Source organism: Microcebus murinus, chromosome 20, assembly GCF_040939455.1.
Source record: "Microcebus murinus isolate Inina chromosome 20, M.murinus_Inina_mat1.0, whole genome shotgun sequence".
Classification (NCBI taxonomy): domain Eukaryota; kingdom Metazoa; phylum Chordata; class Mammalia; order Primates; family Cheirogaleidae; genus Microcebus; species Microcebus murinus.
Window position 1 is genome coordinate 31,938,711 of NC_134123.1, and position 15,916 is coordinate 31,954,626.

Here is a 15,916-nt window from a genome sequence, read left to right on the forward strand (position 1 = left end):
CCTCTGTTCCCGGCGCCTGGCACCTGGACGTGCCCAGCAATGGCAGAGAAGGGACGGGGAGGGGCCGGAGAGGCCCCTTCCAATGGCCTCGGGATTTCTGAGGGGCTGAGGGGGGGTCCATTCCATGCCACGACCCCGGGAAGCACCCCTCCTACTCCTACTCCTACCCTGGCCTCACGGTCCCAGCTCCTGCGCAGCCTGCAGGGGGCCGGGGAAGGGGGCAGATGATGGGGTCCAGGGGGGTCGGGGCTGCAGCGTTTGAGCTCCTGCCAGCCCCAGGACAGATCAGCTCAAATCAGCTGCTGTCACCCACACTGGCAATGCCAGTGCACAGATGGGGAAACTGAGGCATAGAAGGAAAGCACCTCTCCCGGGTCACACTGCCCAGGCGCTCCCAGTGCTCCAGGCTGACCACCTGTCCTGGTTTGCCCCTGCCCGCGGGGCTTCCTGGGACACCAGTGGCTTCGGCGCCGCACCAGGAATGTCCCAGCTGGTGTCAGCAGCGGGTGCCAACGTCCGGCCCAGCACCGTCCAGCTGGGACCTAACGAGACATGAAACAAAGGAAAAGAAATGGCTGAAATTAATTGTCATAATATATTTCATTCAGCTCCCATATGTCAAATAGTTCCCTTATTTTCATGCCAACGTATAATCCATATAAAAACTTTTAATGAGATTATTTTACCTTTTTTTTTTTTTTTTCCTGTGCTAACTCTCTGAAATCTAGTGCATATTTTACGCGTAGAGAGCTAGAGTTGCCTGATAAGATACAGGCCGCCCAGGTCAATTCAAATTTCAGGTGGACGAAAAATACACTTTGTGTGTAAGTCCGTCCCATGTGATATTTGAGATATACTTATGCTAAAAGCGTCTTTCTTGTTGATCTGAAATTCAGATTTCCCTGGACGCCTCTATTCTTATTTAGGACCTCTGGCGGGCACATCTGAATTCAGAGGGTCACGTTTCAGGTGTGCAACGGTCACCTGAACTCTCGGCCTCCAGGGGCACAGGGCAGGTGGGAGGGGGGGGGACAGAGCCTCCAGTGGCACCCAGGGGAGCCAGCAGCACACAGAGGCGGTCTGCAGAGCCCCGCCTTGCTCCTTCCCCACCGACCCTCTGCCCACCGCCCTGTCGCCCGCCTGTTACATTATCTGCCTTGGTCTGGCCGAGCTTTCTGGAAGCAGGTCAACAATCCTGTTTCCCATAATCGCCCGGCAGGCAAACAGGAGGCAGGGAAGAAAGTCCACGTCTAGGCCCGCGGTTCACCGTGTCAGCAGATTTCCAAAGCCGGGGACAGGAGTCAGAGCCCTCGGGGACAGAGCAGGTGTGGGGGGGGGGAGGGCAGGCCAGGCCTGGGAGACGGGGTCCAGGGAAGCCCACCTCCCTCCGGCTCCCCCTCCCATGTCCCATCCTCAGCGAGCTGGCCGCGCCGGGTGGCAGTCCCTGACCCTGGGTGAGTGTCTCTCTCTGCCTCAGTTTACACAGCCAGCAGCACGGGGAAGTTGCAGAGCAGGAGCCGAGGGATGGGGCCGTGGGGACAGTGAGGCCACTGCCGGGGAAGGATGCCGCGGGGACCGGAGGTACGTCCGCTGCCGCGGCTGCGCTCCCCTCCACTCCCATGGGGCCGCCCCAAGTTCCAAGCCCGCCTGGCGGGGGAGTGCGCGTGGGTGTTAGGGAGCGTGGGTCACAAGGTCGCGGCTGGAACACGGGCCCAGAGGTCGAGGCCTCCTGCCCCAGGTCACACGGCACACCCGCAGTGGGGCTAGAAGCTCGCTGGGCCCCTCTGCTGTGCACCGTGTCACCCTCGTGGGTCACCGCGCCCATTTCCCTACGGGTAAAACTGAGGCTCGGAGGCTGGACCAATCCTGTGATTTTCGGGCCTGGGGCGAAAGGGAAATGCAGGACCCCTCGTTGGAAATTCGTTAAGACTGTTTAAGCAGTGACAGCGGAGCGTTCAACCAAACTTGTCGCCCTTCTGAGCACAGGGCCCTGGGCGCAGGCAGCCCCTGGGGGGGAGCGGGCAGGCAGGAGGGGGGCCCAGCTCAGGACCGGCCATGTCCCCAGCCTCTTCCCTGAGCCCAGCTGCCCTGCTCACCCCCACTCCTCATTCTGCCCCCACACCCTCCAGGCCCTCGCCCCTAGCCAGGAGCCCCTCACTCTGCACCAGAGCCCCCATGTGCACATGCACACACACATAAACATGTGCACACATGCATATGCATGCACGCACACATGTACACACAAACACGTGCACACGTACACATGCACACACATAAACAAGTGCATACACATACATGCACACACATAAACAAGTGCATACATACATGCACACATATACACACAAACATGCACAATACACATGCACACACATAAACCAGTGCATATACACATGCACATACATAAACATGTACATACACATGCACACATACATACACATAAACATGCATAAATGCATATACGTGCATGCACACATATACATACAAACATGTGCACACATACACAGGCATCCACATAAGTGCATACACACATATGCACACATGCACACACAAACATGCATACATACACACATGCATGCATATACACATAAAGATGTGCAAATGTGCACACATGTATTGCACATACACATGCGTGCACGCATGCACACACATGTAGGCACATGCACACCTACACACATGCACACACATATGCATACACCCATGCACATAGATACACACATGCACATATGCATACATACATATGCATACACATAAGCTCTCACTCTATCTCCCCCAGCCCTCCACAGGCCCCACTGGTTTCGCCTCCTCAGGGGTGCTTTTCCCCAGGCCCCGTCCCCAGGCCTGGCAGTCAGACCCGGCGCCCCTCCTCACCCCCACCCTGCCCCTGCAGGCGGGTCCCCGAGGCCCTAGGGCCCTGGCGGACAAGGGCGCGGAAGGTGAGGCATCACCTCAGGCACAAGATTTAAGGAGCACCAAGGCACTTCCATAATCAGGACATGTAATGGGTTCACTCGGTATTTTTTAAAATCAAAATTCATGGCAAAGAAAAAATCCAGGGCCGGGCTCGGTGGCTCACGCCTGTCATCCCAGCACTCTGGGAGGCCGAGGCGGGAGGATCGCTTGAGCTCAGGAGTTCGAGACCAGCCTGAGCAAGAGCAAGACCCCGTCTCTACTAAAACAGAAAAATTAGCTGGGTCTGGTGGCGCGTGCCTGTAGTCCCAGCTACTTGTGAGGCTGAGGCAGGAGGATCGCTTGAGCCAGAGGCTGAGGTTGCAGTGAGCTGCGATGACACCACTGCACTCCAGCCCGGGTGATCCTGTCTCAAAAAAAAATCCAGGATGAACAAAATATCCAACTTTTAAACAAAGGCAGCATCAGGAGTCCCGGGTTTTCCTTTTGCAGCAGGCTCTGAAACAGCTCAACAAGGCGCTGCTCCGAGTCCCGTCTTTGTTTATTTGGGCTTTTTTTTGGCGTCAATTTCGATTTTTTAAAAAAACTGCATCAAAATATTATTTTCTCGAGTACTGTTTTCTGGCACCTCCATAAAGTTTGCGCTCAAAGCCAGTGCCTGACCTGCCTCCCCCAGGCACAGGCCGTGGAGAGGAAGACGGGGTGGCAGCAACATCACCGCTGAAAATAGCAGCTACCGAGCACCGCGGTCCGAGGGCCAAGCGCTGTCCTAACTTCCTCCCTCCCTGCCCCCTTCTGGTCAACAAACCCCGCGCCCTGCTGTGTGCAGAGCTCTGTTCTAGACACGGGCTGCAGCGGACACAAACACACTTCCCTGCCCACGCCAAGCCCAATCCGTGTGTGGGGAGAGAGACGGTGGAATGGCTAAGAATCAGCACAGTGTCCCACGTGGGGACACTGCACAAGGGAAAGGAAGTAAGAACCGAGGCAGCCGCTGTCTGTTAACCCCACGCCCACCCCAGGACGGGGGAAAAACAGAGAGTATGTCTCTTAGCCCCGTTTTTCAGATGAGGAAACTGAGGATTGGTCCCCAAGGCAGCATTTGGCGGGGCCGGTGCCGGTGCGCTTTGGTGGGTGTGGGTGGGGGTGGGGGTGGATGCCGAACTGGAATCCAGGTGGAACGAGGGAACCGGATGGTTTTCCGCCACTCAAAGGGGATGTCCCTTTAAGCATATTCCAGGAGGCCAAGCTGTCTCCTCCCCCCTTACGGGAAAGGCCAGGTTGGCGCATTCAGGGGTCACTGGTTCCTCTTCCAGAGAGGGAGCCCCGGGATGGACACCGCACGGTAGCAGGTGTCCGAGAGGTCCCCAGTCCCCCGGGGCAGGTAACCCAGCAGGGGCCCTTTAAGGCGGCCCGGGGGCAGGCAGCGTGACACTGTCCTCCCAGTGTGCAAGTTCATTCATCCCGGCCCCTGCTGACTCACGCTTATGAAAGTGATTTTCCTGGCCCCGCCCCCGCCCGCACCGCCTCCTCCCTGCCCGTGAAATACCCTCACTTCCCCCTGGCCTCGCACAGCCTCTGGGATCCCCGTGGGGGGACGAAGTGTCCCGCAGGCGCGGAGGACACGGCGGCCCCCGGCTCTCAGTGCCCCGCCAGGCCAGGCTCGCCGGGCCCCTCCACCCGCCGCCTGTCAGGTGAGTGGCCGGGCGAGGCACCAGGGGCATGTCCCGCCAGGGGCGGCCGTGTCTGCAGGCCCCAGGGCCAGGAAGGGGCCCAGGCCGTCCCGAGTGGAGGCCCGCCCCAGGTTTGGGGGGGCGGCACGATCCTCCGGGCCTCGGGCTGCTCCAGGGCTCCCGGCCACGTCCGTGTGCCTGGCACGCTCAGCCCAGCAGCTGCCCGGCTGCCACAGTCCGGCGTCCCCCGCCCACGTGACCGCAGCTCTTGGCAGGAAAGAGAGGTGTGGCCAGCCCGGGCTCGCTGCCCGGCGTGTCCCGAGGCCGCCCGGTCTGCAGCCGGGCTGGGAGCTTCCCTCCGGTCTCGGGCGCTCTGCTCGCTCTGCTCGCGGCAGGCAGGGCCCCGGGGCGTCCGCATGCAGCCCTCGGCCGGCGGGCTCGGGCCTGGCTTCTAACGGGAGGCTCCGGGGCGCTGGGGAAGGGGGGTCTGAGTGCCAGCTGGGGCGAGCCGTGCACCAAGGATTCAGGGCAGGTGGCCTTGGGCAGACAGAGCGCCTCCTCATCCTCACCCCCCAGGGCTTCGTGCCACTCTCTTGGTGTCACTTGGAGGGGACAAGGTGTGGCCCGAGATGAGGCTCTGGGGCCCCGGAGCAGGCACCCAGGGACACAACTGGGGACAGGCACCCAGGGGCAGAACTGGGGACAGGCACCCAGGGACACAACTGGGGACAGGCACCCAGGGGCAGAACTGGGGATAGGCACCCAGGGACACAACTGGGGACAGGCACCCAGGGGCAGAACTGGGGACAGGCACCCAGGGACACAACTGGGGACAGGCACCCAGGGGCAGAACTGGGGATAGGCACCCAGGGACACAACTGGGGACAGGCACCCAGGGGCAGAACTGGGGACAGGCACCCAGGGACACAACTGGGGACAGGCACCCAGGGGCAGAATTGGGGACAGGCACCCAGGGACACAACTGGGGACAGGCACCCAGGGGCAGAACTGGGATGTGTGCACCTGGGTGTGGTCTCCAAAATTCCTGGGTGACCTGGGGCGAGACACCTGCTCCTTCCGATGTCAGTTTCTTACTCTGCACAGGGGGATGGGACATGCCACCTCTCAGGGTGTCATTAAAGTCAGATGAGCACGGGTCACCATAGGCGCCCGATAAATGCACCCGTGCAGGTGTGTAGGAGTCCTAGAGCGGTCTGAAGCTTCACTAACCGCAATGCTACAAACGTGAACGAGACATCAGTCGAAGGCGCAGCTATTTCTTTCCTTGATGCTCATGTGCTTTTGTGGAATTTGAAACATCGATTTTTAATGTCAACTCTTTTTCATCGCCATCTGCCATCTTCAGATGGAGGGACTGAAAAAGATGGCATTAAAAATTGACGATCCCAGCTCCCCCACACTGAAAGGAACTGAAATGGTGAAACTCAAGTTCTCTCCTGGAAGTCTGCGCCCATGTTAACAGTCGTCCGAGGTCACGAGTGGGAGCGTCCGGCTGCTCCCGACCTCGGGGCGTCCTGCACCACTCAGCACAGGAAGTGACCTCTCAGGTCCGCCCCCGGGTGGTGACCTCATGTATGTGGCATCCAGGAGCTTCTGTTCAGTGCCCACGGGCGGTTCTGGGAGGGAGCACTGGACTTGGAGCCCAGAAGCCCTGGTGGTAAATCAGCACCCTCAGCTTCCCGCACAGGGACAAGGGGCAACTAGCTCCGATTCCTCATTGGTCCACGGGCTCCCGCAGGTGCCTTCCTCATTGGCTGGGGGCGGGGGAGAGTGCAAAAGAACGAAGGAGGGACAGGGTGTGGCCCGGGATTGGGCCCTTGAGCAGGTGGCAGAGCTGTTTCCGGGTAGGGTCAGGGGGTGTCTAGGTGGCTTTAGTCTGCGGGTATCAAATTTCGGTTCCATCACCGCCAGCTCTGTAGCCTGGGGTGTGTGGCTTCAGTGCCCCAAGCCTCAGTGTGCTCATCTGCAAAGTGGGTCGTTAGGAGGATTAAGGAGAGAACGCACAGGAAGCAATGTGCCAGGAGGTCACATGCTTCCCGTTGCGCTGATTCCTGGGGACAGTGAAGATGAGGACGGAGGGGCCCAGGGGAGGGAGGAAGCACTCTGGGAACCACGGTCCTGTTCCCCAAGGCCCCTGCGCACACCCGGCGCCAGGCGGTCAGTGAGAAACGGTCCCCTCCGAGCTGGAGCATTGGAAACACCAGCTGCCCCCTGGCGTCCCTCCCTGCCACCAGCGCTGGGACAGAGCAGTGGGGCAAGCTGGGACGGCACCTGCATGCTTAGCCCGGCCAGAGGGACCTCGGCTCTGGAGCGGGGCGATGGGGGCTCAGGTACAGCTCAGCCTGCGAGAGCTGGGGCAAACGCCTGGCAAACTGTAAAGGGCCGTGAGAAGCTCTCTGGGCCTCAGTTTCCCCATCTGTAATGTGGGAGTGATTAAATTAGGGACTGTGCGTGCAGTGGTTAGAACATGCTGGGCACCTACCCCACTCCGAAGGAGTACAGGAATGCTAGCTGTCTGCTGTCACGGTTAGTACTGCTATTATTATTGGCGGTCTTGTCACCCCAAATCCCCTCCCCAGGCAGAGGCACGGGCCTCGCAGGGAGCTGGGATGGAGAAGATCCTGCGGTCCCCAGTGCCACCAGGCTGCCTGCCCAGGGTGGGAGGAGAAAGTGGCGGGTGCTGCTAGACAGGACGGGGGAATGAGGGAACCGAATGCTATTGCTTAGGTGTGAGCTCCTTGCAAACTGTAGAGTGCTGTGAGGAGGTCAGTTGTTGTTGTCGTCACTGTGGGAGTGACACCCAGGTCCTCTGACCGGCCCATCTGTGCAGCTGTCCCCCCACCCCCCTTTGGAAGCAGGACTGACTTGGTGTAGGGAAAATGCGGGTACACCTGCCCGTCCGTGGAGCTCTGGCGCCCTCTGCTGGCCACAGGCCCACATCACTCACAGGGACCCAAACGCAATTCCTAGAGTTGCAGGTGCCGAGGGGTGACTTGACTTTGCAGGTCTGTCTGCTCAGGACCCGCCCAGTGGGGGACACCGGTGTCCCTGTCACTCTGCACACATCTGAGGTCACCCACTGGCCTCACATGTGTTTTGTTAGCCTGTTCAAAGATTTTCAAGGAGTGTGAATCAGTTGCCCACTTTCCAAATCACATCAAAACCCAGATCCCCACCTGCTCTGGAAGAGTCCTGGAGGCCGGTGACCCTGGGCTCCACCCAGCCACTCTGGGAGGTCCAGGCCCGGCCCTGTCTGCTCCCTCCTTCCCTGGGAGGGTGTGGCCCTCCACGGGCCCAGCCTCCTCTGGGCTCGGGCTGAGTGTCGTGGGCGGTGGCTACAGGTGACCCTGGGCTTAGGAGTCAGCTGTGCGGCACGGATCGGCCTGTGCGGACTCTGAGCACATTCGCACACCTGTGACGTGGGACACTGTTGCACTTTCTGCACAGGGTCGATGTGGGGAGATGAGAAGAAACCGTCAGATACCCAGCACCCAGTAAATGCTAAACGCCCGCCATCCCTCACTCCCGCGCGGGTGTTGCCCTGTGGCCCACCGCCCGCTGGTCTGGGGAAAAGGTGTGTCCTCTCAAGCACCTGCAGTTCTGAGACCCGAGTTCGGGTCCCTGTGAGTGATTTGGGCCTGTGGCCAGCAGAGGGCGCCAGAGCTCCACGGACGGGCAGGTGTACCGGCACTTTCCCTACACCAAGTCAGCCCCCCTTCCCAGGTTTCCCGAGTCCACAGGTTCTAGCCCAGCCCCTGCAGCAGGCAGTAAACTCTGGTCCTTTCCCGGTGGCAAATCTACTCCAGCCAGGTGCTTCCGTCCCTCGACAACCCCACGAGGTAGGGACTCTCGTGATTCCCATTTTACAGATGGGGAAACTGAGACCCAGAGAGGTCCAGGAGCGGGCCCCACAGCCACCAGCTAGGAAGCAACTGGCCAGGGCCAGGCGATGACCCGAGGTCCACCCGAGGGCTGGAGCGTGGTGGGGGCTGCAGCCAGCACGGGAGTGCTGGGCGGGCTCCCGGGCTGTCACTGCCCTGCAGGGCAGGTGGGCAGAGCAGCGTGAGGCCCAGAGAAACGGCGGCGGCGTCCAGGCCAGTGGAGGGGAGGGCGCCCCTGCTTGGGCTGGGCAGGAGGGACCAGGGGAGTCACGTGATACACTTCATGGGGGGACCTGGGGCCTGACTGAGGTCCACAGGCGGCCACCCTAGCCGGGCGGGGGCTGCCTGACACCCAAGCCTGACCCGATGGGCCCTTCCTCCCCTCTGCCCCGCAGGTCGCCCGCCAGCCCCCCGCCCCCCGCCGGCCACAGCCATGAGCTCCCCAGGGAAGGAGCACCCCGGCGCCAGCAGCTCGGAGCCCCTCACGGTCATCGTCATCGGTGAGTGGCCTGGGCGGGGGAGGGGCTGCCGAGCCCCCGGGGTCTCAGGACAGGAGCGGGGTGGGGCCAGGCCTGGCCTCCTTGCAACTGCTGTCGTTAGACTAAGCCACTGAGCGTCCACTGCCGTGTCTCCCCGACAGTAAGCCCTCCCCATGAAATAAGCCCTGCCAGGGTGTCTAAGCATGTGCGCAATGGAAGCCCCAGCCCGAAAATCAGCCCTAGTGACGGGCGTGGCTGCGCAGCGCGTCTGCACGACCCGTGCGTGTCGTCGCGGAGCGGGAAAGGAGACGAGCAGCCCTTCTCATCCGCCCCGTGACAGCTCTAGTGCGCGACAGGAGAGATCGGGGCCGGTGGTTCTAGAGGAAACAGAGTGGCAAGGAATTCAGGGTGGGATTCGCAGTCTGGAGAGTGACAGTGATGTTCCAGAAGACGACGACTTCACTGTATTTGAATACATGTAGACGCTTGTCCCGTACTTAAAAAAAAAATGACACATCCCCTGAGAATAAGCCCTAGGGTGTCATCTTGAGGAAAAATCAATATAAGACCCCGCCTTGTTTTCGGGGAAACTCGGTGCTGCGTGGCCGCGCGGCGCTTAGCAGTTTATATAAACTGTCGTTCCGAGAACGCGGGGGGCGAGAACGGAGCCATCCGGCTGCGGAGGGGCGGGGGGGGGGGGCCTGTCCTAGCCGGGCCGGGTCTCCACGGCCACCGCCCCGTGCCTGGCACTGCGCTGGGTGACCCCGCACGGCCCCACCCTTCTCCACGGAAACCGGGCGGACACCCCCCACCCCCCCTCCCATCCCCACCCCCCCCCCCCGCCACGCAAAGCTGGAAACGGATTCCCACGGTCCCAAACAGCGCTGCACGCACGGGCGAGTCTCTGAATGGGACAAGAAAGTGACGAGAGTAGAACAGGCAGGCAGCCCGGTCCCTGGAGCCCGGGAAGCAGGCAGCCCTGAGGGGCACAGCACCCCTCTCTGTACACACCTGGCACGCTGGCCCCCGGGCTCGCCGAGTGTGAGCCACGTTCTACACGTCCGCCTGACCGCACGGGCGGCCAGCAAGGACGGGACCTGTTCCTGGTGCCATGTCGTCCGGGTTCCCTTGGTCTAGGCTCCGGTCCTGGCTTGTTGGCTTTGCCAGCTGTGTGACCCCAGGCAAGGTGCTTAACCTCTCTGTGCCCCAAAGCTCCCTCGACAGCCCCGCACACAGTCAGCCCTCAGCAGTGGCTCATTGATTAGCTTTTCTCTTGATTCATAGCGGGCACGGTGTCCGGTGCCGGCTAACGGCTTAGTAAATGTCTTGTTTTTGTGGCTGAGGCACCATCGAAGGCGTGTGGGCCACGCTCAGCAGAGTGTCCTGAGAAAGCCACCCCCCGCCCACCCTGTCTCCCCAGGCAACGGCCCCTCCGGCATCTGCCTGTCCTACCTGCTGTCCGGCCACACGCCCTACGCTAGGCCCGGTGCCGCCCACCCGCACCCCCTGCTGCAGAGGAAGCTCGCCGAGGCCCCGGGGGTCTCCATCCTGGACCAGGTAGGTCAGGCGCGGGTCTGGCCAGAGCCCTGGGGGGACCGCACCCCTCTCGGGAAACGGCCCCGGGAAAGGCAGCAGCCTGTGCCTGCCGGAGCGAGAGTGGGCACGGGACGGAACCAGCGCGGACGTGCGCGGAGCGGGGAATGACACGGCCCGCGTGTCAGCTCCACCACCCCCGCCCCGCCCACCAGGGCCTGCAGAGCCCCCCTCCCTGCCCCTCAGTGCCCACGCCCCCTCCAGGCAGGGCCCGCCCTCTTAGTCCCCCCACGCACCCCTGAGTTGGGGGTGAGGGAATACATCTAGAGCATTTGATCTACATTGGCATTCTTCTGTGCCTTCTACGGCACGCCAGATCCTCGGTGTGGTATGCAGAGAGAAGTGTTCCCACTCATGTAAATCTGGGAGACACTGGGGTTTGGCAAAATGGAGCAGGACTTGGCAAAATGATGGCTGCAGGACTTGTCAGAGCCTTTAACGTGCTGGCCTGCATGATCTACTTGTGAGAGGCAGCACTTCCCCAGCTTATCCGACCACCCCGTATTAGGGCAGGAGCGTAGCCCCAGGCAACTGCACCAGCCCCTTCTAAGCTCGCCCACCTGGCCTGTGCTCTGGCCCCTTGGGCTCCGAGAGACACCCCGAGCGAGAGCTCCCACGTGCCCCAGCGGGGACGCTTCTCCGAGACCAGGTCCCTCCAGCGCCAGGGGCACGGCCCAGCCCCAGTCCCCACGCTCCCCGCCCTGCCCGGCCTCCCGGCAGACGGCCCTGACCCGCGCCCGTCCCCAGGACCTGGACTACCTCTCCGAAGGCCTGGAAGGCCGGTGCCAAAGCCCCGTGGCCCTGCTCTTCGACGCCCTCCTGCGCCCCGACACGGACTTCGGGGGCAACCTGGACTCCGTCCTCACCTGGAAGCACCAGAAGGAGCGAGCCGTCCCCCACTTGGTCCTGGGCCGGAACCTTCCGGGGGGAGCCTGGCACGTGAGTGGGCGGCGGGGGGGTGCACGGGGCCGGCCAGATCCACTGCGAGTCTCGGGGAGAACCCACCCCCCCCCCCGCCTCCCTGGTTTTCCCGTGTGGGGCCAGGACTCTTCCATCCCCCATCCTCATTCGCCTCCTACCCTGTCCTCCCCTCCCCTCCCCCACCCCGTCCTACCCCTCCCTTCCCCTCCCCCACCCCGTCTTCCCCCTCCCCTCCCCTCCCCCACCCCGTCCTACCCCTCCCCCACCCCATCCTACCCCTCCCCACCTTCCTCCTCCCCTTCCCCATCCTCCCCCTCCCCTCCCCCATCCTCCCCTCTCCACCCCATCCTCCCCTCCCCCAGCCCTCCCCCACCCCATCCTACGCCTCCCCTCCCCCCTACTCCATCCTAACCCTCCCCCACCCCATCTTACCCCTACCCCCTACCCCGTCCTACCCCCCAGCCCCAGCTAAGGCCCACCACCCCACCCCCGTGCCCTCTGGGGCCGGCAGAGCCCTGAGCCAAGGGACCCCTTTCCCACGCAGTCCATTGAAGGCTCCATGGTGACCCTGAGCCAAGGCGAGTGGATGGGGCTCCCGGACCTGCAGGTCAAGGACTGGATGCAGAAGAAGCGAAGGTGAGCAGCCCTGGGGAGCCCCCAGCCTCCTCTGAGCCCCTCCGGTCTGCCCTCCTCTTCCCCCAGGGGGGAAACTGAGGCTCAGACAGGGAGAAGGCTTGCCCAGCACCACTGAGTAGGAGAGAGCGGCAGGGCTGGGCTCTCCAGGACTCCCTGTGCAGTGCTCTCTCCACCTTGCCACGCGAGCCCCCCGGCGTGGCCTCCCCACAGCACCCCAGCCAGCCACTGCCCCCTACGCCCTGGTCCCCTACGTCCCCCCGTCCTTCCGGCCTCCTGCAGCCCCTCCCTCCACTCTGAGCCTGGCCTGGAACCATCTTTCTAGGTCAGCTAAAGGAATGCACTTCCTTTTTCATTTAATGCTCTTGCATTAAAAACCTGACCACGCTGTAGAATATTAAAAATTGAAAAAAGGGAAACAAACCCCCTCCCAACCCTGCCCTTCTGCCCAGCCCTGTCCCCTCTGGGGTGTTCTCTCCCCGTCTGGTTTCCTGGGCCCCGGTGGCCACGCTGCACAGCGTCCAGCGCCCTGGAGAAACGGCGGGTGGCTGAACACCCACGAACGGCCCTGCTCTTCCGGGCTGCATGTGGTGGGGCTGTTCCAGGGAGAACCCGGGCAGGCGGACGGGACCGGGCGGGTTGGGTTGGCTGGCGTGGCCTCTGTCCGGAGGGGACGTGGTCCGAGCTCACACCACAGCCGTGGCACTGAGCCAGGCCGGGCTGGGCCAGGGTGTCCCTTAATCGAGATCGTCCTTAACAGCATGTCCTCAGGTCGGGCAGATTAACACACAGAGGTCACGAGTGGGGGCTGGGCACTGCGGTCATCGCTGCAGGCGGCATGTTTTTAATCAGTTTTTTAACCGACTGCATATAGAAAAGTGTGCAGCTCGCATGGGTACAGGTCGGTGACATTTCCCAAGGCGGGCAAAGAGAGCCGAGAAATAGTCCCCCTGCCAAACCCCCTAGTAACCCCAGGGTAGCCCCGTCGTTCTGCCTGTTCCTGAACTTTACAAACCCGCGGTCATATCTACCCAGACTGTTACGGATCCTTTCGAGGTGACAATAACGGTGGCCCGTCCTCACGTGGCACTCACTCCCAGCCTCGTTCTCCTCCGGGCGCTTTGTTTCTGTTGGTTCATCCAGCCCTCTGGACGATCTCACGAAACAAGGGCCTGCCACCGTAGCCACCATCCTCATTTCGAAAATGAGGAAACCGAGGCCCGGGGTACTTCCGGGCGCAGCTCAGTGGCGACAGAGCCAGGATCTGGACCGGGCCGCGAGGCTCTGGTGCCACACTCCGGCCCCACCCTGCCCCTGCGGCAGGGGGCGCCCCAGTTAGCCGGGGTTTGCAGGGGTCACTCGGTCCGGCCCGGTCCTGCGGCTGGTGGGGGACGTCCCTGGTGGTCCATGTGCCACGCCGGCCCGCCCTGACCCCCGCCCTCCCGTCGCCTCCCCTACAGAGGTTTCCGCAACAGCCGGGCCACGGCCGGGGACATCGCCCACTACTACCAGGACTACGTGACCAAGAAGGGTCTGGGCCACAACTTCGTGTCCGGCGCCGTGGTCACGGCCGTGGCGTGGGCGACGCAGGAGCCGGGCCCCCTGTTCCAGGTGAGCGGCTTCCTGGCCACGCGGGACGGGAGCCAGCAGCCCTTCTCGCTGTGGGCGCGCAACGTGGTGCTGGCCACGGGCACGTTCGACAGCCCCGCCCGGCTGGGCGTGCCCGGGGAGGCCCTGCCCTTCGTCCACCACGAGCTGTCGGCCCTGGAGGCGGCCACGCGGGCGGGCGCGGTGACCCCGGCCTCCGACCCCGTGCTCATCATCGGCGCGGGGCTGTCCGCGGCGGACGCGGTGCTGTACGCCCGCCACTACAACCTGCCCGTCATCCACGCCTTCCGCCGGCCCGTGGACGACCCGGGCCTGGTGTTCAACCAGCTGCCCAAGATGCTGTACCCCGAGTACCACAAGGTGCACCAGATGATGCGGGAGCGCTCCATCCTGTCGCCCAGCCCCTACGAGGGCTACCGCAGCCTGCCCGGGCACCGGCTGCTGCTCTTCAAGGACGACCGCCAGGCCGTGTTCCGGGACCCCGAGGGCGGCGAGAAGGTCTTCTGCGTCTCCCTGGTGCTGGTCCTCATCGGCTCGCACCCCGACCTCTCCTTCCTCCCCGGGGCCGGCGCCGACCTGGCCGTGGACCCCGGCCAGCCCCTGAGCGCCAAGAGGAACCCCGTGGACGTGGACCCCTTCACCTACGAGAGCACCCGCCGGGCCGGCCTGTACGCCGTGGGGCCGCTGGCCGGGGACAACTTCGTGAGGTTCGTGCAGGGCGGCGCCCTGGCCGTGGCCAGCTCCCTGCGGAGGAAGGAGACCAGGAAGCCGCCCTAGCGCCCGCCCGGCGCGCTGACACCCAGGCCCTGAAGAGGAGGGAGATGACCGGGGCCCTGCCGGACGCAGGGGCCGTCCAGGGTGCCCCGGCGGCGAAGGGGGCGGCCTCTCCTGGCAGGAGACGGGAGGGGCTGCGGGCCACGCACGGAGGAGCGGGGAGCCCGGGATGCCGGGACTCAGACCATTGGCCCAGGCAGGACGGTGACCACAGGCCAGGCCAGGCCTCGACCTGGGATTTCGGGGCAAGCTGCCAGTGTGAGCGGCAGGAGGACTCCAGGCACGCTCCTTCCAGAAGCAGTTTCCAAATAAAACCAGTGCCTGCCTCCACGCACGTGTCCGGGGACTCTGTGCTTGGGAGGGAGCTGCGTGCCCGAGACCCGGCCAATGGGGGGGCGTCACAGGGTCACATGGGAGTGGGATGAGGCCTACGGCTGGGAGGGTGAGGGGCAGGTGATGGTGCCCAAGTGTGGGGGCAGTTGAATGGGCAGCTGTGCTAGAGCTTTGGGGGAACAGTGGGTACAGGGAGTGGCATCCAGGAGGTCGGTTACAGCCCCACCACCCCTCCAGCCTTGCCTTCACCCCCTTCCCTTCTCAGTTCCAGCTGCACTGCCCCCTTTAGTCCCTCCTGCTCTCCTTCCCCTGTTCCTGCCTGCCCCAGGGCCTTTGCACAGGCTGGTCTCAGCCCAGGCTACTTTCCCTCCTCTCTGTTACTCCCTCTCTTTGAATCTTTCCACCTAGGAATTGCTTTCTCTAGGAAACGTCTTCATAGGGACACAAAGCCCTCCACTGCCACCAGAACAAACCCCCCTCTCACAGTCCAGGGTGCCACTTCTTCACGGCAGTTGCATTTTAATTGTACGTTTATTTGCAGAATCATTTCAGTGTGTGGCTCTGCCCACTTGGATGTAAGCTCCGGGAGGCCACGGCCCCTGGCTGTTTTGCCCATTAGTGGAACCCAACGCCTGCCACGCGCTGGGCACCTAGTGGGTTCTCTTTAGTCTTTTAGCCAGATGGACACATGCATGGGTGGGTGGATGGAGGGATGGGTGGGTGGGTGGATGGAGGGATGGAGGGATGGGTGGGTGGAGGGGTGGGTGGGTGGAGGGATGGGTGGGTGGATGGAGGGATGGATGGACGGATAGAGGGATGGGTGGGTGGGTGGAGGGAGGGATGGAGGGATGGGTGGGTGGGTGGAGGGAGGGATGGAGGGATGGGTGGATGGAGGGATGGATGGGTGGGTGGGTGGAGGGATGGGTGGGTGGATGGAGGGATGGGTGGGTGGGTGGGTGGAGGGATGGGTGGGTGGATGGAGGGATGGGTGGGTGGGTGGGTGGAGGGATGGGAGGGATGGGTGGAGGGATGGAGGGATGGGTGGGTGGAGGGATGGAGGGATGGGTGGATGGAGGGATGGATGGTGGGTCGG

The 15,916-nt window shown here is 62.9% G+C and overlaps 1 protein-coding gene across 3 annotated transcripts in view; it reads left to right on the forward strand.

Annotated features, from left to right (window-relative positions):
• OSGIN1 (oxidative stress induced growth inhibitor 1) overlaps window positions 1–14,820 on the forward strand; it is a 29,045-nt gene extending 14,225 nt beyond the window's left edge. Inside the window, exons 2-7 of one of the 3 annotated variants that reach the window (XM_012738459.3) lie at window positions 1,478–1,581; window positions 8,878–8,982; window positions 10,382–10,518; window positions 11,302–11,493; window positions 12,020–12,111; window positions 13,569–14,820. In XM_012738459.3, coding sequence (XP_012593913.2) covers window positions 8,916–8,982; window positions 10,382–10,518; window positions 11,302–11,493; window positions 12,020–12,111; window positions 13,569–14,493 — 1,413 coding nt within the window. In that variant the 5' untranslated portion in view covers window positions 1,478–1,581; window positions 8,878–8,915 and the 3' untranslated portion in view covers window positions 14,494–14,820. Of the gene's footprint in view, window positions 1–1,477; window positions 1,582–4,497; window positions 4,602–8,877; window positions 8,983–10,381; window positions 10,519–11,301; window positions 11,494–12,019; window positions 12,112–13,568 lie in introns of those variants that run through there. The other 2 variants (XM_012738460.3, XM_012738458.3) reach the window with 2 other exon arrangements.
• Window positions 14,821–15,916: the final 1,096 nt, after the last annotated feature.